Source organism: Diceros bicornis, chromosome 22 (assembly GCF_020826845.1).
Source record: "Diceros bicornis minor isolate mBicDic1 chromosome 22, mDicBic1.mat.cur, whole genome shotgun sequence".
NCBI classification, from domain to species: domain Eukaryota; kingdom Metazoa; phylum Chordata; class Mammalia; order Perissodactyla; family Rhinocerotidae; genus Diceros; species Diceros bicornis.
Window position 1 is genome coordinate 27,398,391 of NC_080761.1, and position 26,823 is coordinate 27,425,213.

The following is a 26,823-nucleotide window of genomic DNA, read 5'->3' on the forward strand; positions in this document are numbered from 1 at the left end:
ATCCTTCAACCTACATCGGAAATCTAGTCCTCCTTATTAGAAAATAGAGAAGCAAAATAGAATCTGCTTTCTGTTTCCAACTAACATTGCATCATCTACCCCAAGATGCTGGTCCACATAAGCAAAACATTTAAAAATCCTTTTAGTTTTACTTTTGTTTCAGCCAGTCTCAAAACTACGCTATACTGTAGATTTTTGATCAGTTTCTTACAGTTCTGTATAATGCAATTATTTATCTCTAGTTATATACCTTTGCTTTACACTTTTTATTCATCATCAATTAAAGTCTGTTCCAGAGTTCCTCATGTAGTCATCCAATCTTCTAAAGATATCATCCCTTTGTTTCTCATTGGAATTATACACACATTATTCTATGAGAATTTCATTTTTGATAACATACCAATCATGATGAAAAATCTTCACATTCTGCATCTTGGACAATAGTGACACAGACTTCCTAAAATCTAGAGTACATATTTCCAAATGCCTAGGGTTCTCCCTGCTATAATAGGGCCACTTTTATGCAAGGTTCTCCTCACTTTCACATCTCTAAGTAATTCTTCCTTGACATGTAGAATTAGATCAGTTATTTTGCTTTCTAAAAGAAGAAACTGTCAACCAAAGAAATCCACTACTTATTCAATACAAGATTTGTACCACATACCAGATAATTCAAGGTCCTCACTGGTGGATATACAGATGGCTGAAACCTCTCACCATTCCTATATCTCATGTATGCCTAAGTGGTGATCCCTGCCAGGCATGCAGCATCAACCCATGTCTTCCACTAGGTCAGGAATTCTACTACACACTCCCAGCTTGATATCATTCAAACTCCTCTATTTCTATCTTCAATTGAAAGCTTTCATTCCACCAATCTTGAGTGTATGCGTTCCTACGAATGTATACCTTCCTGATACTCAGAAAGCTCCAGTGCCTTTTGAAGAGCTTCTTTTCCTTGGAACAAAAAACATACTTTCAATCCATTATAATCATAAATACAGTGTTTTACAATTTTCAAACTCCTTGGAAAGAACCCAGAAAAGTCTAATGCAACTGAATAAGCTGACTCTCAATCTAGCAGTCTTCCTAATACGTCATACTATCTCATCTAAAAGTTAAGGGTGGATTGAGTTCATATGGTCTCAAACTATTCAGTTGACCTTTTTGTATTATAAAGTGTTCAGGAGTTTTTTCTCACACTCAGAATTTTTTTTACAGTGTCTATCTTAAGCAGAAGTATCATTATTATTATGATATATCCTGGTCTGGGCAATATTTCTTAGATTTCAAATCCCATGTGGTTAGCCATGGTCACTAGGTGATCTATATTTAACTCCAAGGTCAAGAAGAATATTGAGCTATATTTTTACTCAGTCTCAGAGAAATATAATTTGACTACTCATAATCACACTGAGATAATGTGGCGCAAACTCCCTGCTAGAAGGTATGGGCTATGTCCACTCAGGAACAAATGGTTGTAAACTGAAAGAGTGAATTATCCAGGTACTTGTTTCCTGTTTTTAAATAACCACATCTACATTACAGTCATGTACCACATAACAACGTTTTGGTCAATGGACCGCATATACGACAGGGGTCCCGTAAGATCAGTACCTTATAGCCTAGGTGTGTAGTAGGCTATACCACCTAGGTTTGTATAAGTATACTCTATGATGTTTGCACAACGGTGAAATCGCCTAATGAAGGATTTCTCAGAACATATACCCATCATTAAGAGATGCATGACTGTATTTAAAAACACGAATGTAACTGAATGTTTTATATGTTAGTTTCCCATGGCTGCTGTAATAAATTACGACAACTAGATGGCTTAAAACAACGCAAATGTATTTTGCCTCAGTTCTAGAGGCCAGAAGCCCAAAATCAAGGTGTCAGCAGGGCTGTACTCCCTCTGGAGGCTTTAGGGGAGAATCCATTCTTTGCCTTTTCCAGCCTCTGGTGGCGCCAGACGATCCTTGTTTTGCAACCACATGATTCCAATCTCTGGTCCTGTGGTCACAATGCCTCCTCCTCTTCTATCTGCGGAATCTCTCTCTGTCTCTCTCTTATAAGGACACTTGTCATTGGATTTAGGGCTCCCAGAAAATCCAGGATAAGCTCCTCCTCCCAAGATCCTTAACTTAATCACATCTTTTGTCATATAAGGTAATATTCACAGCTTCTGGGAATTAGGATAGGGACATATCTTTTTGCACACCACTATTCAGCCCACCACATTTTGATTTATATAATCTATCAAACATGAATAGAGTAGACTATTTTTTAGAGGAGAACAGCTAACATAATCTCTAAGAAGTTGATTATCTTAATGAAAAATTATTGTAGTCTACAGTATCTTAACGTCTTTATTCAGGGTGATTTTTATAAGGTGATGTTTAATGAAAATAAACATTCATATTTTAAGACTAAACAAGGATGAGATTGTTTTTCTGCACATGCCTGCTTGATCATTGTTCCTATAGACTGTATTATTTACTTCTAAGTCTCCAGTAAGTCTAATAAGAAAAGATTTTAATATTTTTCTAGATTCCACCGATGATATTTTTTAACTTATGAAAATCATACTATTCCAACATAAAACAAAGCATATTATATTTAGGCTACTTTCACACACTCTGAATTAATTTTTACTTGCAAATAATCTGATCTAGTCGAAAGAAATAATATATGAAGCTATTTCCTTATGGCAGAGCTCAAAATGAAACTTAAAAACTATTAAATGCTATATGTTTATCCAACGTTGTTATGGTTGTTATTTTAATTATTTACTGCTGTCTTTAAACCAGAATTAAAAGCATAAATAACAAAGAGTGATAATCTAAGATACCGAATCGATCAGCTACACCACAAGATCAGAATGTCTGCATTAGCCAGTACACCTGGCCCTACACTAATTTAGAACACCATTTTCAACCCTCGCCTGTCATTTTATCACTGACGCTTAACTTTCAGTTCTGAGTATGTGAGGGCTTTTTTTTTTCTCCTGAAACCACTGTAGCTTTCTTCTTTAATGGAAATTCCCTTCTAGCAAGAAGGTGACCAAAACAAGAGTTAGGGTTGATTAAGTACTTTTCAAGCTTACGATGCTCAAACATCATTGGATGTGTTTTCTCAATTTGCCTCTCTTAGAGAACTTAAGTGTAGTTATATTATTCATTTGAAATACAGTTCAGTTTATTTCTCTGTACTCCAATTTAAATTTCCCATTTGTTGATCTTATTTATTTTATTTATATTGAGTATATAAAATATTAGCATAGTTCCAAAAGTTAGAACTATACAAAAACACGTATTTTTAGAAGTGTCAACCCCTCCTCCCAATCATGTCTACCCTTTCCACCCCATCCAACCCCTTTAGGGAACCAATATCATCAGTCTCTCATTTATCCTTCCTGTCCTTCTTGTTGGTATAAATTTCGAAGGCACATATTTTCTTATTTCCCCTTCTTTCTGATACAAAAGGGAGTGGGTTACAGATACTCTTTTCCGCTGTGCCTTTTTCACTTATCCTGGAAATCACTCCACACTAGTTCAAGGAGATCTTCCTCATTCCTTGGTTTTACAGCTGCACAACTCTCCGTTGCATCTATGTGACACAGTTTCCTTAATCAACCTCCAATGTTTCAGCATTTAGGTTGTTTCCAATGTTCTGCAATTCCAAATTACACTGCGATGAAAAAAACTTCACAAATGTGTTTCCATATTGTTAAAGGGGTACCTCAGGGTAAATTCCTAAAAGTAGAATTGCTGGATCAAATGGCAAATACATACATAGGGCCAAACTCCCCTCTGTAAGGATTGTACCAATTTGCATTTCCACCACCAACGTGTAAGAGTACCCGTTTCCTCACAGCCTCAAAAACAGAATTTGTTATACTTTTTAGTTTTTGCCCACCTGATAGGTAAGAAATGATATCTCAGAGTATTTTTATTTTTCATTTTTCTTATTAAAGTGAAGCTGAATAATTTTTCATATGTTGAAGGGCCATTTCACATCTTCTGTGAATTGTCTGTTCATATCTTTTGTACATTTTTCTATTGGATTTTAATCTTTTTCCCTCATTTTTATCCCTCCAATTTTAGTATATGTGCTGCCAAAGCAAGCACCTTTTCCCCTCATTTTTAAAGATTTCCTTATATATTAAAGATATTAACACCTTGTGATATATGTTGCAAATATTTTCTCTGTCAGTATGTTTTGATTTGCAAACGTTTGTGTTTTTCGGTAGTAAATTTTATTAAGCATTTCTTTTATTGCATCAGTATTTTGAGTCTCAGCTAGAAAGCCTTTTCCTTCACACAGGTAAAAGAAGAATTATGTATGTTTTCTTCTGGTACTTATATGACTTTATGTTTATACATAGATTTCTCACCCATCTGGAGTTTATTCTTGTGTATGATGTGGGTTATAGATCTAATTCATTTTCCCAATGGCTAACCAGTTGTCCCAGAATCACTTATTAAAAAATCCATCTTTGGGGGCCAGCCCAGCGGCATAGTGGTTGAGTTTGCATGCTCCCCTTCAGTGGCCTGGGGTTTGCAGGTTCGGATCCCCAGCGCAGACCTATGCACCACTCCTCAAGCCATGCTGTGGTGGCGTCCCACATACAAAATAGAGGAAGACTGGCACAGATGTTAGCTCAGGGCTAATCTTCCTCAGCAAAAAGAGGAAGATTGGCAACGGATGTTAGCTGAGGGGCCAATCTTCCTTACCAAAAAAAAAAAAAAAATTCATCTTTGCTCTGATGATTCAAGATGACCCCTTTATAATATACAATAGTTCCAGATATTCTTGGGTCTACTTCTGGACATTTTATTCTATTCCATTGATTTTTCTCTTCATGATTTAATTACAGAGGCTTTGTGGTGTATTGTAATGTATGGTAGGGCCGCTTGTCCTGGTTAGCTTTTCTTTTTCAGTGTTTTACTGGCTATTTAGTGCTCCATATAAACTCTCATATCAACTCATACAATTCCATTTAAACACAAAGCTTGTTGGTATTTTATTGGGATTGTGTTAAATTTATAAGTTAACTTAGGGAGAACTGACATCTTGACGATATGAGTCATCCTTTCCAAGAACAGGGGAGGGAGCCTTTAATTTATTCATATACTTTTGTGTCTTTCAGGAGTGTTTTAAAGATTGCCTTACTTAGTTTTTGTAAATTTAGTGTTAAATTACTTTTAAGTATTTAATCTCCTTTGTTGCCATTTAAATGGGGTTTCTCTACCATTATGTCCTGGCTCTGGTTATTGTTTCTGTATCTGAAGACTAGCAATTTCAATTTCCTTATGTTAATTTTATATTCTGCCACTTTACTGAATTCTTTTTATTATTTGAGAAAGTTTTACCATTGTTTCTCTAGGGTTTTCCAGGTACATGATCATATTATCTGCAAACAGAAGTAGTTTTACTTCTTCTTTTCCAATTCTTATCCCTCTAATTGCTTTGTCTATTACTTCCAGGACAAGGTTGAATAGTAGGGGAGATAGTAGGCATATTTTCCTTGTTCTTGATCTTAGTAGAAGTGTCTTTAGTGTTTTCCCACTAAGATCCTGGCTGTAAGAATGAGTTATATATACTTTTATGAAGTTGGATTTTGTCTAAAGATTTTTTAGCATCTCTGGAGATATTTATATGATCTTTTATTCTCCTTAGATCTGTTAACACAGTGTATTATTTCACTGGATTTCCTAAAGTGAACCAAGCTTGCACTCCTGGAATAAATGTCAATTAATCATGGCTTATCAGTTTTTTATTGTGGTGTTGGATTCTGTTTGCTAATGTTTTATTAAGTACTTTTGTATCAATATTCATAAGTGACATTGTTAATAATTTTCTAATTATACTGTCATTAGCTTACTTACTTTTTAAAAAGAATTTCCATACTCTGGAATAAGGTGTAGAGCACTGGGTCTATCTGGTCTTTGATGGTTTGGTAGAATTCCCCTGTGAAACCATCTGGATCCGGTGCTTACTTACAGCGTATCTCCCTTATAACCGTCTCTATTTCTTTGATGGAACTTGGTCTGTTTAGCCTTCTATTTCTAACAGAGTCAATTTCTTTAGAAAATTGTCCATTCTGTACAGGTTTTCCAATTTATTTACACAGATGTTGGCAAAAGGGTTTCTAATGATGTTTTTTTTTAATTCTTCACTTTCAATGATTACTTCCTTCCTGCCAATTCTTATTTTGAATATTTGTGCTTTTTCTCTTTTATTCTTTATTAGGGTGGTTAGTGGTTTGTGTATTTTGCTAATTTTTTTAAAAAACATGGTTTCGACTTATTAATTATATCTACTTTTGTTTATTATTTCCCCTCCTTTTCCTTTCTTTTTTTTTTAAACATACTCTAGCTTCTTGAGTTGGGAATTTAACTTGCTAATTCTCATTCTTTCATTTTCATTGATAAAAGTGTTTAAGGCTATGAATTTTCCTCTAATCACTACTTTAACATATATATAATCACATAACATATTATTACTCTATCCTCTTCCCCATTTTTGATTTAGTGTTAGATGTATAATTAAATACATTAAATTCTCATCATCAATCCTTTTGCTGAAGCTCATCCACTCATGTCTTAGTGGGATTCTAGTAAATTCTTTTTTTTTTTTTAATAATTTTATTTATTTATTTATTTCCCCCCCAAAGCCCCAGTAGATAGTTCTATGTCATAGCTGCACATCCTTCTAGCTGCTGTATGTGGGACGCAGCCTCAGCATGGCCGGAGAAGCCGTGCTTCGGTGCGCGCCCAGGATCTGGACCCGGGCCGCCAGCAGCGAAGCGCGCGTACTTAACCGCTAAGCCACAGGGCCGGCCGTAGTAAATTCTTAAAAAGGCTCCCGGATACAAATTCCTGAGCTCTTGCATATTTAAAAAACACAACATTGCTACTCTATTGCTGATGCACTTTTTATGTTGTTTTTTAACAAACATTACGTTGCTTTTGAACGTCTAAAGCCAGCCTAGTACTCTTGCCTTTGTAAGATGTTTTATCTTTTTGCCACGTAGCTCTGAGGACTTCTTAAAAAATCTTCATAAAGTCTAACAGTTTTGCTCATATAGGTCTCAGAGTTAGTTGTTACAGGCCAGTATTCCCTGACACCTAGTAAGCTCTTTCAATATGTAGATTCAGACCTTTTATTTATAGGAAATAAGGGGTTTTTTTTAAACTATAGTTTTAAATATTAATTCTGTTCCATTGTTTCAGATATCTTTTTGAGAGACTCCAATTATACCTAAATGGACCATCTTTGCCTACATTTTATTTCAAACATCTTCTCTCTTACTCTTTTATTCCTTTTTTAATCTCATTTTTTATTCTTTTGGTATTTTCCTGATTTTCTTCAATGCTCTTATTAAGTTTTCCTTTGAATCTCTTATTCCTTAGGAAATTTTTAAATTAGTCTTCATATGATTTAGATTATTCTATGTTTTTTCTGAATTTAATCAACTCTTATTTTAGTCTTTTTTATTTTATGTCCATTTCTGTTTTTGGTTTTTAAATTTCTGTTTCATAGTTGTTTTTTTTTAAATTCCCAAATGCTTATTTGAAAATACTTCATTCCATTCCATTTAGTGGGTGGAATTTTCATCAGCTAATCTGATTCTCAATTCCTGTCATATTTTGTGATAGTTATATACAAATGAAGACTGTTTGTGCCTCTGCATTTCTGTGTACAGGTCAGGTGGATGGGAGTGGTTTAAGAGATGCCTGGTTCAAGAGTACACTCTTCTTAGGGATGGCCTGGTGGCACAGTGGTTAGGTTTGCACATTCTGCTTCGGTGGCCTGGGGTTCGCGGGTTCGGATCCGGGGCATGGACCTACACACCACTCATCAAGCCATGCTGTGGCGGTGTCCCATATACAAAAAATAGAGGAAGACTGACATAGATGTTAACTCAGGGACAATCTTCCTCAAGCAAAAAGAGGAAGACTGGCAACAGATGTTAGCTCAGGGCCAATCTTCCTCACCAGAAAAAAAAAAAAAAGACAGAGAGAGAGAGAGTACCCTCTTCTCTCAGGGTAGTGAAATGCGGTTGATTTACTGGATGGCCTCTGTTTTTGCAATCAGGGCTGGAGGAGTGGGGCTGTTTGCTCTTTCCTTTTTTCTTTTGCCTTGGAGGATTACAATGTGCTCTCTTTTATTTCTCTTCATCATGTGGTTTCCAAAAGGTGCCTCTCCATTTTAAACTTCTCTTCTCTCAAAATGTTACCTTTCCAAGACTGCCTCTTGACACACTGTTGGCAAGTTTAAGTCTCCTCTCTATTGTCAGTTTCCAGATCTACAAGAGCACTTTTTTTTTCCCAAGTATTTTCACACTTATGGTGGACTTTCTCTTTATGATGATAGTTTTAGATCAATATCAGGCCTGCTGCTAGTTCTTTCTTCTCTATACAATTTTTCAGGGACTGCCCTTGTAATTGGCAAAGGCTTACAATAGAAGGATGAGAGATAACTCACTGGGAGTCCATGTTTATTTTTGTAGTTGTAGGTATTTTGAAGTTTGGACAGTATTTGTCTTCTTGTTGTGCTGAGAACATAAGTTTTAGTTCTTCTTGTTGTTATTTTGTTTTAGTGGGAGGATATGTCGGGAAATTAAGATTTACACCATTACCATTACCTCAACCATCCAGCAAATTAAAATGTTAAGTAATATTGTGCCACCACATAAAACACTTCTAATAACTGCCAGCTGTGAGAGCCCTAGCTTTCTACCCTTGTCGTAATAATTGCCCAAAACACATTTACTAATTCTCTAGTACATTGTTGGTGTACACTGTTATACCTGAAATGACATAGGAAGACTGCATATGACTTCAGAATCACAGAAGACTTACACGTATTTGAAGGTCTGTCCAAAAAGATGGATCCCCTGCAACCCAGGAGTTAAGTAGCTGAAGGTGAAGAATGTGAGAAAAAAAGGAAAGGCAGAATGTTGGGGAGCAGTTACATGGTACATAGGTATCCAATAAGAGACTTTTGCTGAATAGAATCGTGATATTTGGTAATTACTCTTGAAGGCTATTATAAAAAATGGACATGGGTTCATAGTTCTTTCTAGCCTTCATTAATCTACCTGTCACGCCTCAGTTCCTCTGTGTTATATATTTCTTGCCTCTTATTGTTAATATTACCATTAATTAATATAATGGTATCTTTAATAGAAATTTCATTCTATGAATTTAAGAGCTGGCAGTCTCCACAGAGATATTCAGGAGGACCAAGTCAGAAACTGTAAGGGCAAGAATGTACCTTTTCATAAGTTTGGAGACTCTGGGTTCACCAACTTCTGACCATAGTCTCTGTTTCTCTTAGATCAAATTATCAAGAGTAAGAATCATAGGGCTGGCCGGGTGGCGCAAGCGGTTAAGTGCGCGCGCTCAGCTGCAGCGGCCCAGGGTTCGCTGGTTCGGATCCCGGGCGCGTACAGACACACTGTTTGTCAAGCCATGCTGTGGCAGCGTCCCATATAAAGTAGAGGAAGATGGGTATGGATGTTAGCCCAGGGCCAGTCTTCCTCAGCAAAAAAGAGGAGGATTGGCATCGGATGTTAGCTCAGGGCTGGTCTTCCTCACAAAAAAAAAAAAGAGTAAGAATCATACAAAACTGGTTATTTTTGGCTACTGGTAAGGTGGCATAATGGTACAGGCACAGAAAGGTGCTTAATAAATAATTGTAAATAAATGAATAACTATCACAAAATAATGAAAATGACTATGACATTTCATAATCTTGCTACTTGCCAATGACAGAATATGCTGCTTTGAAAAAGGTTTATTTAAAGGCTACTGTTCTGCATGAAATGATACGAAGTCCCTATTTCTTGGGATTTAAGTTCCATGGAGAAAAGCGTCTTCTCTAGCTTTCTAAGGAACTTGATTTGTTAGAAATTTCAGGACCTTTTTGAAAGGTGGGTGTTATCTACAGGTTGCAAATATGTTTGGTCCCATGTGAACTGAGCTAACTAAAAGCATAACACATTTAAGAAACAATCAGGGGAGGGGGCCGGCTCAGTGGCACAAGCGGTTAAGTGCGCGCTCCGCTGCGGCGGCCCCGAGTTCACTGGTTCGGATCCCGGGTGCCCACCGACGCACTGCTTGGCAAACCATGCTGTGGCAGCATCCCATATAAAAAAAGTGTAGGAAGATGGGCATGCATGTTAGCTCAGTGCCAGTCTTCCTCAGCAAAGAGAGGAGGATTGGCAGATGCTAGCTCAGGGCCGATCTTCCTCACAAAAAAAAAGAAAGAAAGAATGAATCAGGGGGAAAGAGTGGGAAAACCTGGAGATTATTTCCAAAACACTAAATGATGCTTTGTTGAAGTAGACATTACAAATTAGCGCGACTGGCTTCTCCTCATTTGTCATATTATTATTTTAAAGTTCAGGCATATGTTCTGATTAGGAAAAATTTACTCTAAGAGGAACAAAATTAACTAATAAAATTAAGGAGAAACTTGATTAATTCACAACAAATGTTACAGAAAAATTAGCTCACTGTAATAATGGCTGAGTAAATCTGATATGGATTCTAGGTCCATATTTTCCAAGAAAAAATCATACTTTCTGCCTGGGAAGCTGCATAACTATACCCAATAGAACCAGACCCTACTATACATCTTCCTGGAAATACAGAAATGATTAAGACACAATCCCTAACCTCAAGAAGCTGAAAGTGAAGGGCCACGTCAGAATATGCAGAAATGCAAAGAAAGTAGTACATGCTTCATGTACATGCTTCAACACCAGATAAGGTATCACCATCCTAAGTGGAACATCGAGGAAGCAAGTGCTTTATGAAACAAACAAAAAAAGCCCTCCTGTAAATGAAAAATAAAAATCACTATTCCTGAGAATGAAGAGATAAAAATCACGTTGAGTTGGCTAAGAGAACGCATTCTAAATATTCTCTAGGGAGACTGCGGGAGTGAGAGCTGGACTAGACACTGGGGGACTGGGCTCCAGCCCCGGCTCGTTTCCGTACTAGCAGGTAAGCCTGTAGATTCATTCCACCTCTCTGAACTGCAGTCTCTTCTAATGCTATTACTATTCTATAGATTAAAACATCAATCCTCTTTGCCTATAGTGGATATGTTCTCTGCTCTTCTGATCTGATATTCCTAAAAATCTAAGGAAATAGAACTCATGTCCTGAAGCATTTGTCATCTGTGGAAACAGGATAAAAAAATTCCTTCTCCGAAGAAGAAAAAAATACAAAATCAGAAATGAGTCTCCCTGTGAGGAAAAAATCAGCTTTACCAAAGAAAATGGATGAAGCAATCACACAGACCTTCTGTTTCCCAAGCACAGAGAAGCACTAGGAGAGCTCAGACTCCAACCCCCACGGCTGGGTTTGCATCTCAGCTCTGCTTTCTTCCGAATGTCTTAAGCTGGTTCCTGAACTGTGCTGTCTTTTCCCAAGTGCAGCAGGGCATCTCACATTAATTTGCGATATTTACAAACACCTGGGCACCTGTGGCGTCATTAGCCAGATCTGGTTAGGCTAAAAGCGGCACACACAATTCAGATTCACTTTTCTCTTCCTTGTTCGAATTTATGGATTTTCATTAATCTTTGATTTTCTGATACCCAAGATCCAAGGCATAGGTGTTCTCTCAAGCCTGTCCAGCATCTATCTCCATGTCTTTTAAAATATAAACTCTAAACTCATGACTGTGTAAATGTCAAGGTTTGTGAAACGCACTTTAGATAATGACTTAAAGCCATAAAACACGGCTAGTACAGAAAATAGCAGTAGCCACAGAGCATACCAGTTGTTTATCCCCTAAATGCAGCAAATCCACGGTGAGGGCTTCATTTCCCTCTCTCCCTCTCCCTCCCTTCCTTTCCTCTTCTTTCTTTCTTTCTCCTTTCCCATCCTGTACTAATTTCTTTGTTTCATTCTATAAAACTTCACTGTAATTTCTAGTATTTGAAAAGCAGCTCACTCTGTCTCCCTTGTAAGTGACTTAATAAAAGTACCTTAGTATCTGAACATAAACACAAGGAAGAATTTATCTTCAGTACATCTCTTCCCCGCAAAGACGAAAAGCTAGCTAAGCCCTCCAGACAAAGGAATGAAGTCATAATGACATAAAGTTGACTAAAAATTAAATAGAAGTTATCACCACGGGATTTGTTTTCTTCATGAAGAGGAGCCTCTTCCATCCAGCTATCCCGAGTGGAAGCCAGAAGCACAGTGGAGCTGATTTCCTGTTCCACTGATCGCTCTGCTGAGAGGTTCCATGTACTTTTATATACATGCATTAGTTCTGCGATTTAACTGCAAACTCCCTGAGAGCTAGGGCAGCGCTATATCTAATAACTAATTTTAAAAAAGAAACATTTTCTCACGTATGTTTAGTAATTTGTGTTAGAAGCACAAATACATTTTTCTCAAACAGGCCTATAGGAAGTCCAGCAAAGATAAAGCCCTGATGCTTTCTGAATGGTACTAGAATGTAATTTCTGTAAAAGCTGCGACTTAGTCTTGTTCTCTGCTGGTGGCAGGCAGACTCACACACGGCCCTCACTGTTCAATGCCTCCTCGTATTTGTGCCATTATGTTACCCCTTCCCCTCTTGTGTGCACCGGCCTAGTGACTAACCAATAACTACAACAAAGGTCATGGATGTCACTTTCGTGATTAAGCTACGTAAGATGGAGACTGTCATCTTGCTATCAGACTCTCTCTCTCTTGCTGACTTCGATGAAACAAGTTGCCATGTTGCATAGGCTCATGTGCCCAGAACCAGAGGTGGCCTCCAGCAAATGAGCAAAAGGAACTGAAGCCCTCAGTGAACAACCCTCTATGAACTAAATTAAGACAGACCACACAAGTGGGCTCAGGAGAGTATCCCTTCCCCATCCATCTTGACATGAAACCTCAGCAGTGGCCAGAGACGTGATTGCAGCCTATGAGAGGCCTTGAGCAGAGGACCCAGCCACGCCCAGATTCCTGACCCCCAGAAGTAGTAAGATAATCAATGTGTGTTGTGTTAAGTCACTAAGTTGGTGGTTATTTATTATGCAGCAATGGACAATTGCTATTTCCTCAGTGCCTAGAACAGTGCCTGGCTCACAGCAGGTGTGCAATAAATATGAGTGGCCTGAATCAATTAATGAAATTAATTCCTGTCACTGATATGGGGCTAGTTCCTGAAGACAGTTAGTGAGCTATTCATCACAGTGCTGCTGTGTACAACACAACTAGGTGAATAAACTCCATTTTCTACAACAAACATTCTAACAAATGCAATTTTCTAAAATAAACATGTAGTAAGTAAATACGATTTCCCATAACAAATATGTTAAACAAGCTTTTCAGTACTCATAATAGCCTCAAGGTTGACTTATATTTCCCAGGAGATAACAATAAACTTTCTATAGTCAAAAACAAAATATTACTGGAAACCTTTTCACCCTGCTTAGCAAAGAGGCTGACCAAGACCTCGATTTCACAAGACAAGATTCAGAATATGCACAGCTCTAATATAAATCACCCTCTCACCTGACCCGGCTAATGCTCTTTATTCTTTATGCCTTTATGGTTCCTAATTGGAAAATACGCTTCAACCTTCTCACTCACATTCTCAAAAGCATTTGGGTCAACCTCTTCCCTTCCTCTCAAGGTTTCTCATTAAATACTCTTGTGATTTGCGGCCTGTGATTCCAAATTCAATTTTAACCAAGGGTAAATTAAAAATTTTTTTCATTTCTCATTATAAGTCGTGATAAATGCTATGAAAGCAAAAGGGCTGAGATAAATGGTGGTGGATGCAGTAGCTACAGTGGGTACTTAGCATGATGAAAAGTCCTTTCTGAAAATGTGAATTTCAAACTTCAAGCTAAAAGATAGGAAGGACCCCAAAATACAAAGGGCTGGGATGGGGCTGTGGACATGGAATAGCATTTCAAGCAGAAGAAACAGTACATAAAAAAGGGCCTGAGAAAAGGCTCCTCGGCAGAGAAGTTAATATTACAGAGTCAGCCATATTGCCAATGTGAAAGACAACTATACACAACGAATCTGTTAGAATTACAAAACGTATTTTTCTCAAACAGCCCTACGGGAAGTCCAGCATAGACAAGGTATCCTAATGCTTTCCAAATGGTAGGATGGTACTAGAACGTAAGCTCCACAAAAGTGGCAGCTTTACTGTACAACTGCTTGTAAAATGTTTTCGTATTATTTTTATTTGATAATTTTGAGTCCATTTACTTTGAAAATTAATAGTCATTTTGAATTGTTTTCACTTTTCATTATTCTGTTTCTTTTTCCCATAACTTTATGAGGTAAAAATTACTTCAGCTTCCAGGAGAGAAAATGAAAGTTCAGGCAGGTTCAGTAAACCTGCCCAAGGCCATGAAGTTAGTAAACGAGGGAATTTGATCTGGTTGATCCAACCGCGTTGCCAGCCTAATCATAAAACCGAGGTTTAAAGGGGGAGAAGCAATTAACAAAAGAAGGTCACGCAATCTTATTTAGATGGCTAGTATGGAGTTTAGAAAACCCCAGTTCTGTCTAAAATACGCCAAGAGCGATTCTATCAGTCACTCTACCATCTCACTAAAGTTTCTGAGCTCATTGATGGATCCAGCTCCCTCCAAACAACAAGCAAATGTTTCCTCATTCTTGAGGCAAATCCAACTTTGGGTTTGCGGCTAGAAGTCCTACTTTATCACGGGCTAAAGACTGGACAACTAAACACAAGACGGAATCATGGAAAGGGGGAAGTAGTCAGGTTTTGAGGACAATATACCTGGAATAAAATGGACCAATAAAATAAGGTCAATATTATCTACTCTCCAGGTTACTGTGAGGCTAGAGATAATGTGTCTAGCATCTACCATGAATGAGTAGCTTAGCTAAATGGAGGTAAACATAATAATTAGAAACTGATCTGGAATACCCAGCAATCTCGCAGAGCTAAAAAAAGAGGCCTTATTCAAGAATGTAAGATCAGTCCTTTGAGCAAAGGATTTGTCTCCTATTAAAATGCTAATGTGCTGGGAAAACCAAAGTCCTTCAGCTTTTATCTGCAAATCTTCAGGGTGAAACCCCAGGTAGAAGGAGAGTGAAGTGAGGGGTGTGGGGAAACTCGCAGGCACTAGAGATTTATTAGGGAGGACAATCCTGTGAGGAGGAGGATACTGATGACAGAATGCACTCATTCCATATCTGCTTCAACTGGCCAGGGGCAGGAGTGCACACCGTCTGTGACCAGAAAGGGAAGAAGACGGAAGGAGGGATTTTCACCATCAGGATGGTTCTAATCTGACAGATTTTTATAAACCTCATCTTTTAAAGTAATTGTTTGTTTCAAATATCCTGTGGCTATTCACAACACAAAGCACAAACGTGATGACAGGGATACTTCATTTCCTTGCCTCAATAACCTCTTTACTTTGAATAACTCTGAAAATTAAGGGCAACTATGCTATCTAGTTTACTCACAAGATCCCATGCTCTCTTCTCTTCCCAGTGGCAATGACTGTGAGTATTAATCAGTGGATTGCCTGTCTTTGAACTGGTTTATTCATCGGGACTGAATCAGACCACAACTTAGCAAGACTATTGAAAATGGGGGGAAAAGGGATCTTAAAGGGTCTTTATTTGGTGAGGAAAACAAGTCTTTTCATCTAATTCCACTTCTGGTGTCTTTAGACTCAGATACACAAGGGCCTTGAACGGTTTTCCATTTGTCACCCATTCGAGGCACCGTTAGTGCCTGACAGAGGAAGGAAATGCTTTCTCTTCACTGGTCCACATCCCACAAAACTGCTGCAACACAAAACCAGGCCAAGCTGGGCTGAGGCTCCGTTCAGTTGCATTAAATACCTTTCCTGGAAAGCGACAATGAAAGCACTGCTTTTGGTAAAATAACAATGAAAGAAAGAAGTTACTTGGCAGGATTCTGACTGGATTTCACATTTTAAGACGAGTCTTCAGTGCAAGAATAATCGTTGCTGGGATTAAGCAGTAGCAAGGTCGGATCTAACTATGAATATAAGGAATAGTCTACTGTTTGGGAGAGAATGACTGTGCCAAAGATATAGGTAGCTGTTTTCCAGATAGTTGGGATGGAGAAGTGTTGAGAATCTGAGTTTGTGACTGCTGGTGGGCAGGCAGGGAAGGGAATTCTGCATTTTTCCTGCCCCATGTGTCCACGTGAAGAGAATTCTGCTAGCATGCAGGAAGGTTGTTTTTTATTGTCACAGAAACTGGGGTACAAGAGTGGGGGTTCTCTGTATTTTCTGCCAAGGGGCCAGGGGTGCTAACCAGTCTGCAATGTCTCTCACGATCAGGAATTTTCCCAAGACAAATGTTATTTGTGTCCCATCGAGAAATACTGTGCCCCAGTAACAATTCCAGCCTCTCTCCCCACCCCCAACAGGGTTCTCTGATTTATGCCTTTAGGAGAAGGGCAGGAGCCCAGCCCCTTCCTGCTTGATTCCTGGTTGGTCTGCCTAAAGAGGAAGTGTTTTCTGGGGTGCTCACCCAAAGTGGTAGGCTTGCAGGGTTTTTTTGCTTTTGGATGGGGGGCAAGTTCAATTCAGGAGTTTAGAATTAGGAAGCCCATTGTGGTACACATCAAAACCCATGCTCTCTGATCAGCTTTTTCAGTAATGGTGATGAAGAAGGCTATTATTATAGTTCCTCCAAAACCCCATTAGTGTGAGAGAGAGAGAGAGAGAGAGAGAGAGAGAGAGAGAGAGAGAGAGAGAGAGTGTGTGTGTGTGTGTGTGTGTGTGTGTGTGTGTGTATTATATCCTACACGACCTGGTTGATCTGAGTGGCAGTTTTAAAACATTGTCCCCAAATTCCTTGACACTCTGCCCATAAAGAAGTAGAATCTACACCCTCTCCCCTTGAACGTGGGCAGGCTTGTAACTGCTTTGACCAATAGAGTATGACACGAGTGATGTCAACTGATTTCCATAGGTGAGTCACAAAAAGTAACACAGCTTCTGCTTTGTCCACCGGAAACGGTCCACTTAGAACCAGGAGTCTCCATGGAAGAAGTCCACGGTGTGAAGAAGCCATGCAGGAGGAAGCCAAGCCACGTGGAGAGGCCACATGTAGGCTCCCCACGGACAGTCCTAGTCTTCGAGTCATCTCCATTGTACTAGTCAGGGTTCTCCAGAGAAACAGACCCCATAGGATGTGTATATATGTAGAAAGTGATTTATTTTAAGGAACGGGCTCACATAACTATGGAGGCTGGCAAGCCCAAAATCTGCAGGGTAGGACAGCAGGGTGAAGACCCAGGGAAGAGCAAGAGTTGCAATTCAAGTCCAAAAGCCATCTGCTGACAGAATTCTTTCTTGCTCAGGAAAGATCAGTCTTTGTTCTATCAAGGCCTTCAACTCATTGGATGAGGCCCACCCACATTCTGGAGGGCAATCTGCTTTACTCTAAGTCATCGATTTAAATGTTAATCTCATCCAAAAACATCCTCACAGAAACATCCAGAATAATGTTTGACTAAATATCTGGGCACATGGGCCACCCAAACTGACACAAAAAATTAACTTTCACACCAGCCCAGATGCCAGCCCAGGTGAATGAGGCCAACTTGGATGCCCCAGACTAGGCTGGCCATCAGCTGAGGGCCAGTGAGTCACCTCAGTCAATGCCACAAGGAGCAAAAGAATCATCCAGCCAAGCCTTGCCTGGTTTCTCAACCCACAGAGTGTGGGAGCATTATAAAATAGTTATTTTAAGTCACCAAGTTTAGAGATAGCTTGTTTATGCTCCAATGACTAGAATGCTAACTTTAACTCACATTAACTTTAACTCACATCCCCATCTCTCTTAACGAGCATCTGCTACACTGGCCATCTCCAACACACCAACTCCTTCTAGCCTCACGGCCTTTCTACCTGCCATTCTTTCTGCTTGTGATATTTTTCCCCCAGCTCTTTGCTTAGCTGGCTCCTTTCATCCTTCCTGCCTCAGAACAAATATTACTTCCTCAGAGAGGCCTTCCCTGACCACACTCTCTAAATTGGCCTCCCTCCTTATGTCTCTATTTTTTTTCATACTGTTCATTTTCTTCAAAACATTTATCTCAATCTGAAATTTTCTTGCCATGTCTTTGGCTATTGTCTTCCCCCAGTTAAAATACTAGCTCCATAAAGATGGGTCTTTATCCAGCTCATTCACTGCTCACACAGCGATTAGCACAGAACATGCATTCAATAAATATTTGTTGAATGAAAAGTAATGAATGTTTATGTCATATGTAGGTGACTGACTTCAGGATTCTGTCCATAGGCCTCAACTTACTAACTCTGTTATCACAGAATTTAATGGAGGAAAATTAACACTCCCATGTGATACAAAGGATGTTTTTCTCTGACTTTTCTTCTGCTGTTTTTTTCCTCCTCTAATGAAATGAGCAACCACTAGGGAACAAAAAACCTAGCATCCTTTTACAATACCTCAGAGACAAAAACCACTGTATTTTTATACTTGATTATCTAGGTGGCTTATTTATATATTTTCCAGACTCTTTCAGATTAACTAAAAGACAGCTCTAAACTGAGAAAGGGAAGAAATGTTCTCTCTTCTCTCCTGGAGATCCACTCTACCCTTAGCCTTTGTGAGATACATTCTGTGCAATCTTAATTTCTCTCCCTCCAGCCCCCCAGCCCGGGGCTCCCAGAGAGCTTGGAAAAAGGGGTGGAAAAGAAGCAGGCCCAGCCCCTACCCATTTTTTGTCTCCCCTCCATTTTCTAGTCCTTTCATACACATGAAGTATGAAAACAATATTTTTTTTCCCATCACCTGAACTCAAGTCCTTACCCACAGGCCCTTCCTACCTGCAGCCACCCTCCAAACTCAGCAGACGGCCACTCCCACCCTATATACTTACTAATTCCCTTGTATTCTGATTCTCCCTTATATAAACCATATCTTTTATTTCTGTGTTCTGATGCTTTGACATTTGGGGCCTTGCTGACTCTGGAGAGGCTGCCCCTCCCAGGGTGAGCCAGTTCCTAGAGACAGTAAACAACTCACCTGCAAGCACACTTTTCAAATATAAACCAACCAATCCAAAGCCCACAGCCCAACCACCTCCTTTACCGGGCTCTCACACTCCGGGCCACTCTCCACTAATCACCCCAGGGCCAGGTACCCAACAACTGGGGACAGCCCCTACACCCCAGAGCCTGCTGAAATTATCCAAACCAGCCAAGCCAAGCCTGCTTACTCTGCCTCACCTGTTCCTTCCCACAGAAACCACAGTGAAGGCTCTTGCCCACAGTTCTCCCTCCCACCTCCTGACCAACCCAGGTGCTTCTCCACGTGCCCACCTTCACCCCATGGTGTGATGTGCTCCTCCTCTTGGGAACTGAGTAATGAACTCCTCCTCTTGGGAACTGAGTAATGAACTATCTTGTCAATGGCAACTGTCTCCTGATTTGTTGACCTTACTATACCTCCACTTTTCTGTTAATACACTATATATATTTTTTTTTTTTGAGGAAGATTGGCCCTGAGCTAACATCTGTTGCCAATCTTCCTCTTTTTTCTTTTTTCTCCCCAAAGCCACAGTACATAGTTGTATATCCTAGTTGTAGGTCCTTCTAGTTCTTCTATGTGGGATCCCACCTCAGCATGGCTTGATGAATGGTACCTAGGTCTGTGCCCAGGATCCAAACCAGCAAACCCCGTGCCACCAAAGTAGAATGCGCAAACTTAACCGCTACGCCACCGGGCTGGCCCCAATACACTATAATTTAAATCATCTCTCTAGACTATAAATAAAGCCAGTATCTTAATCATTTGGGGACAACTCAGATTCTACACTCTTGGTGTTTAGTATTTTAAGTTTTATTTTAGCAAGATTTAAAAATTCTTGAGTTAAATCATTGATTCACTCAATGAATCATTACCTTGTGTGTACTAGGTATTGTGGGAGGCTCTGGGGAGAGGAGGATGAATTAAACACACTCTCAGGCAGGCTCCAGGTAGGACAGGGACTCAAAAAATATTTAAGAAAAGAAGGAATCTTGTCTTCCCAGAGTTCACAAGCTAGAGCACATTACCTGCTGGATCCCCTAGTGTGGTCCCTTCATAAAATCATTGTCAATTTTGGAGGGCTTGAAAATAGAATAATCTGATTTATCTTGTTCTGTTCCATTCTTTATATGACAAGCTATTGAGACTGGGAATCCAAAAAATTATTCAATTTTTCCAAGTTATTACCAGATTTAATTAAGTTTTCTTTGGATTATCTTCACAAAAACACAGCCTACATATCCCTCAGAACAGCCTGAGGAAACTAGTGTTTTGGGAACAAAACATAAGTATATTATTAACAGTAATAGTGAACAAAGCCAAAGCAATCCTAAGAAAAAAGAACAAAGCTGAAGGGATCACACTCCCTGATTTCAAAATATACTACAAAACTATAATAATCAAAACAGCATGGTACTGGCAGAAAAAGACACACAGATCAATGGAACAGAATCGAGAGCCCGGATATAAACCTACACATGTATGGACAGCTAATTTTTGACAAAGGAGCCAAGAACATACAATGGAGAAAGGAAAGTCTCTTCAATAAATGGTGTTGGGAAAACTGGACAGCCACATGCAAAAGAATGAAAGTAGACCATTGTCTTACACCATATACAAAAATTAACTCAAAATGGATTAAAGACTTGAATGTAAGACATGAAACCATAAAACTCCTAAAAGAAAACATAGGCAGTACACTCTTTGACATTGGTCTTAGCAATATCTTTTTGGAAATGTCTCCTCAGGCAAGGGAAACAAAAAAAATAAACAAATGGGACTACACCAAACTCAAAAGCTTCTGCGCTGGCAAAGGAAACCATCAACAAAATGAAAAGACAACCTACTGATTGGGAAAGGATATTTTCAAATCATATATCTCATAAGAGGTTAAAATCCAAAATATAGAAAGAATTCATACAACTCAACAACAAAAAATCAAACAACCCAATTAAAAAACGGGCAGAGGATCTGAACAGACATTTTTCCAAAGAAGATATATACATGGCCAAAAGGCACATGAAAAGATGTTCAACATCATTAACTATCAGGGAATGCAAATCAAAACTACAATGAGATATCACCTCACACCCATCAGAATGGCTATAACTAACAAGACAGTGTTGGAGGTGATGTGAAGAAAAGGGAACTCTCATACACTGCTGGTGGGAATGCAAAGTGGTACAGCCTCTACAGAAAACAGTATGGAGATTCATCAAAAAATTAAAAATAGAACTACCATATGATCCAGCTATTCCACCGCTGGCATTTATCCAAAGAACATAAAAACATTTATTGGAAAAGATATATGCACTCCAATGTTCACTGCAGCATTACTCACAATAGCCAAGACATGGAAACAACCTAAGTGTCCACTGATGGATGAATGGATAAAGAAGATGTGGTATATATATATACAATGCAATACTACTCAGTCATAAAAAAGACGAACTCTTGACATTTGCAACAACATGGATAGACCTTGGTATTATGCTAATCAGTGAAATAAGTTAGGCAGAGAATGCCAAATACTGTATGATTTCACTCATATGTGGAAGATAAAACAAGAACAAACATAGATACAGAGAACAGATTGGTGGTTCTAGAGGGGAAGCAGGGAGGGAGGAGGGCAAAAGGGGTAAAGAGGGACATTTGTACCATGACAGATGGAAACTAGACTTTTGGTGGTAAACACAATGTAGTCTATACAGAAGTCGAAATGCAATGATGTATACTGAAATTTATATATTATAAACCAATGTTACCTCAATAAAAAATAATAATAATAGTGAACACTTACTGAGCACTTAATAAATGCCAGGCTTTGTACCAAGCATGGTGTATGCATTATTTTATTTAATAATGTAACATGTATTCTCATCTTTACTTTATAGATGAAGAAACTGAAGCTTAAATAGAGTGAATAATTTGCTAAATGTAGCACAGCTAATAAAAGGCAACACCACTGGCTGGCCCAGTGGCATAGTGGTTAAGTTTGTGCACTCTGCTTTGGTGGCCGGGGGTTGGCACGTTTGGATCCCAGGCATGGACCTATGCACTTCTCATCAAGCCATGCTGTAGTGGCGTCCCACGTATAAAGTAGAGGAAGGTGGGCACAGATGTTAGCCCAGGGCCAATCTTCCTCAGCAAAAAGATGGCATCGGATGTTAGCTCAGGGCTGATCTTCCTCACACAAAAAAAATGCAGCACCAAGATTTGAATCCCGACAGAGTTACTCCAGAGTCTACTTGTTGAACAACTAATTCTAGATATGAGCTAAGACACTGTATACTTTTCTAAAGGTACTTTGCTTAGACCCATTCTTAAAGTCGATTAAGGAATGTGGGCCAATCTTCATCCCAGGAGAAATCCTACCCATTCAAAATCCTGCTACTAAATGCACAATATTTGAGGACACCAGAATCTTTCTTCTAATAGCTCACTAGAATTTGTTTTTAAGCTTGCTCTGCCTGGCCACCATCCATAGTGGTCCAGTTGGTCATACAGTAAAATGGTGTGCTTTCTTAAAAACTCCAGAATAGTTTCTCTCCAAAAACACTCCATAAAAGAGTACTAACTGCATTCATATAGAGAATGCCTTTTAGGACTCAAGCTGTCATGAGAGTGAGTTCTCTGCTTCCTTGTTAGTGAATCTTTCCCAACGAATTTAGTCAGAATCTCGTAACAATGACTGCCTGCCTTAGCTTTAACTATTCTTTCCATTTCCATTAGTCTGATCTAGTAGATACCACAGAGGTCATCTCCAGACTCGATTTACTGCCTTGAGGAAACGCTTATTCCTCTGCATAAGATAATTATGTCCTAGGCCAGGCATTGGGTAACATATTGCAGTCTACAACTTCAGTCACCGTAAACCTCGGATATTTCTTCTCTTAACACACATTTGTGGGAAAGAAATTCATAGCAACACCAGGTAATGCGTAAATCTCCGATCTGTTCTTTTGTTTCTCTCTGTGTATGGCTACGGATTAAACAAAATTACCATAACAGACAAACTGAACGCTTTCTGGTACTTTGATTTCAGAATTTCCAGGAGAAACACTGAAAGCTACTCCTTTTTCCCTCTTGCATCCAAAGGAGAAATCGACGAGTTGCTGAGTAAGGTTTCTGACCCCTTGCCAAGCCTCAAGCTTTCTGAGACACCAGTCAAATGCTATTTATTACTTCTTTTTCAAAGACACGACCTCCCCGTTTCAGCCTAGAATAAACTGAGAAGACTCATCGGAAGGCTCTCATTCATTCCACAACAAGCATTTATTGAGTGCCTACTGGTGTGCCTGAGTCTGTTCTCAGGCGTCAAAGACACAGCAGTGAACTTGTATTCTACTTACCACTGAGGGACAGAAGGGCAGTACTTGCCAGTTATTTCTAATTCCCACTGGAACCAAACCACAGCGCAGAGCACTTGAAACTCAACTCAGAATCTGAGAAGTTAGGGAGGGTCGGAAGACCCCAGGGGTCTCTGAAGCCTTGTAGCTGCCTGCTGCTCTGTTCCCTACATTTACCAGAAGAGGGTATTTAATACCAGCTGCGGGCAGGAGGTGTGACCCCCTCGTATTCACATGCAAAGTTCCGAGCGCGAGTATGCGCATTTTCTGGGGCCAGGATCTAGAGGTTTCCTCGAATCCTCAAAGAGGTCCGGGATCCCACAGAAATTAGAAGCCTTCCCTTAACATACCCACCGCTCGAGGAACGCAGGGCACTGCACTGCCACATCTTTGGTAAAGGTCACTTTTTGAACCAAAAAGGAACGCCCAGTAGACGCCACACTGGCCGCGACAGCCCTCAGCCCGTGCACACCCCGCTCAGTCCTTCCTACGCTTCAGAGCTGCGCCCACCAGACAGCTTCCGGGCGGCTGTGAGGGGCCCACTGTCTTGGAAAGGGGGCAGGAAACACGCAGGTCTGGAAGGAAGGCGACCTCGGCTCCTGTGCGCTTCTGCTCCTGAATCGGTTCCCCTCGAGGAAATCCGACGCCTGTCTTCTCCGGGCCTCACTTTGGACATCTCTAGGTTCTGGCCCAGACTAGTTCTCAGGGCCCGTCTGCCAGCTGCTGCAAAGTTCTCTGAGAGCACTCAAGACACAATTGCAGCCACTGGGCCTTTTCGGGACGGGAGGGGTGGCCCCGTCCCTTCAGCGAGCTGCTGGGGTGCACACCTACTCAGGGTTACGGAGAGTGCGCAACCTGCACTTCCATACGCGCGCGGGGCGCACAGAGCGCACCCTGGGACACGCGCGCCGAGCGCACCGTCCGCACTTCTTCACACGCACTTCTTCACACCCACTTCACACCCAGCCGCACCCCTCCACACGCGTGCCGAGCGCACCGCCCGCACTTGTCCACATGCACTTCACACCCAGCCGCACCCCTCCACACGCGCGCCGAGCGCACCGCCCGCACTTGTCCACATGCACTTCACACCCCGCCGCACTCCCCCACACGCCTCCCCCACGCGCGCGCCGGCGCACACACTCGCGCCCGCGAGCACAGGCGCCGCAACTTCCGAGCGGGACTCGCGTGCGTGGGTCGCTCCCAGTACTTCACCGTCTGTCACCGTCGCGTCCGCCTCCTCCCCTGCCGGGTGCACCTCCAGCCGCAGAGATTTCGGGTGGGGGGGCGAGAGCGGCACAGCGCCGCAGAGCTGCTCCTCGGTCACGAAGCGCAGTTGCACGCGGCACTGCAGGCGCGCCGGGACCCGGGCCGGGGCCGGGGCTGCAGCCATGGTGCGAACACTGTGTCCCGGAGCCCCAGCGCCTCCTCTGCCTCCGCGCTGACGGCGCTCTGAGAAACTGCCAGGGGAAGGGGAGGGACTTGGAAGCGCTAGCCACCTTCCTCACCTCCGCTGCAAGTTCAGTCCTCGACCTCTGAGACGCCCTCTGACTCCTGCTGGCACCTGCCGGCTCCTGCCGCCCCCCGCAGCCCCTCCCAGCGTCCCCTCCCCCGCAGCGCGCTGGAGCCCCGAGACCCACATCCCACAGGAGCGCGAGGTAAACACGCCGATGGGCCGGCCACCCCGTGGGGCCGCAGCTCTGAACACGAGTTTGGAGAGCGCGAGGCACCTGGAGGCATTGGGGTTTGGAAGCAGAAGGGTGACACCTGCTGTTCGCCGGGACCGCTCTGCGGGCGTGGGGGTTGGAAATGACCTTGGCCTGTGCTCTTTGCTCGGTGGACACTCGCTCTCCGGGCAGTTCTGGGGCTGCTGGCGCCCACGTGTGAGCAACTGTCCCAAGTACTGGGCTCTTTCCTCATTGTCGCGGTCCTGACAGCAGCAGCGAGGTGGTGGGGAAGCCCGGAGATTCACTCAACTGGCTAGGCCTGAGTGACTCTATTCGTCCCTCATCACTTAACCCGGAATTGAAAACTTGCTAGCTGCTGGTTTCCCTAGACGTGGGCTGGGAGAACCAGGGAGTCTTTTTTTTGCTTGTTTTTAATTATTTTATTGGGGTCATATTGGCTTACAACATTGGGTAAATTCCAGGTGAACATCGCTGTATTTCACTTTCTGTGTAGACTGCATCCTGTTCACCACCAACAGTCCAGTTTTTATCTATTACCATATATATGTGCCTCTTTCGCCCTCCCCTGACCCCCTTCCCCTTTGGTAACCACTAATCTATTCTCCTTATCTATGTGTTTGTTTATCTTCCACATATGAGTGAAGTCATATGGTATTTATCTTTCTCTGACTTATTTCGCCAGCATAATACCCTCAAGGTCCCTCCATGTTGTCGCAAATGGCACAATTTTGTCTTTTTTTATGGCTGAGTAATATTCCATTGTCTATATACCACATCTTCTTTATCCATTCATCCACTGATGGGCACTTCAATAAAATGGGTATGGAAGGAAAGTACCTCAACATAATAAAGGCCACATATGACAAACCCACAGCCAACAGCATACTCCACCAGTGAAAAACTGAAAGCTATTCCTCTGAGACCAGGAACAAGACAAAGACGCCCACTCTTATTCAACATAGTACTAGAAGTTTTAGCCAGAGCAATTAGGCAAGAAAAAGAAATAAAAGAGATCCAAATAGGAAAGAAGTAAAGCTGTCCCTATTTGCAGATGACATGATTCTGTATATAGAAAACCCAAAGGATCCACCAGGGACTCCTGTTCCCAAGTTCCTGGCTGACTCCAGCAGCTACCTATACTAGTCAGTTGGTTCCAGTGTCAAAGGATGGAGGCTCCAAACCCCGGGGAACCAGATCACACGTTGTTAGTCTTCTGTGCAGAGAAATTGGTGTTCTGCTGCAAGCATGAAGAAAAGGAAGCAGTCCTTCTTTTGACGGGAGTCCTGCACAGTCATAGATTCATGTGCCATCAAGGAACCTTTTCTTCAGATTCTGAACCAACTTTTGTGTGTCCTCAGTCTGTGACTTCCTGATAGAATGGACTGCAGGGGAGGAAGCAGGGATTGTAAATCCATTCTAATTCCATGAGGACAATGTCCTTATTAACTAAGCAGGCTGACTTTACAAGACTGAGCTTCTCTAGAAGCCCTGGAGTTTGCAACTTCAGAGTTTCCGGCTGGGACTGTTAAACCCAGCCAGGCTTTATGAAGTCCCTGGTCTCAGTTGTCTCCCCCCTCCCACTCCACCTCCCGGCTGTCCTAGTTCCTGAAGTGCCTCACCCTCCTTGTCTTCCTCTTGTCTCTCTCTACTAAGGACCCTGCCCTTCCTTCCTTTTATCTCATTCTCACCTCCTATTGCCTCATGGCTTTGATTTGTGCCCTGGAA

General features: G+C 41.2%; 1 protein-coding gene across 2 annotated transcripts in view; it reads right to left on the reverse strand.

Annotated features, from left to right (window-relative positions):
• The window catches only part of LOC131420033 (histone-arginine methyltransferase CARM1-like), a 253,398-nt gene extending 228,530 nt beyond the window's left edge, over nucleotides 1–24,868 (reverse strand). For both annotated transcript variants that reach the window (XM_058565735.1, XM_058565736.1), the window contains exon 1: nucleotides 24,626–24,868. In XM_058565735.1, coding sequence (XP_058421718.1) covers nucleotides 24,626–24,803 — 178 coding nt within the window. In that variant the 5' untranslated portion in view covers nucleotides 24,804–24,868. The remainder of the gene's footprint in view (nucleotides 1–24,625) is intronic.
• Nucleotides 24,869–26,823: the final 1,955 nt, after the last annotated feature.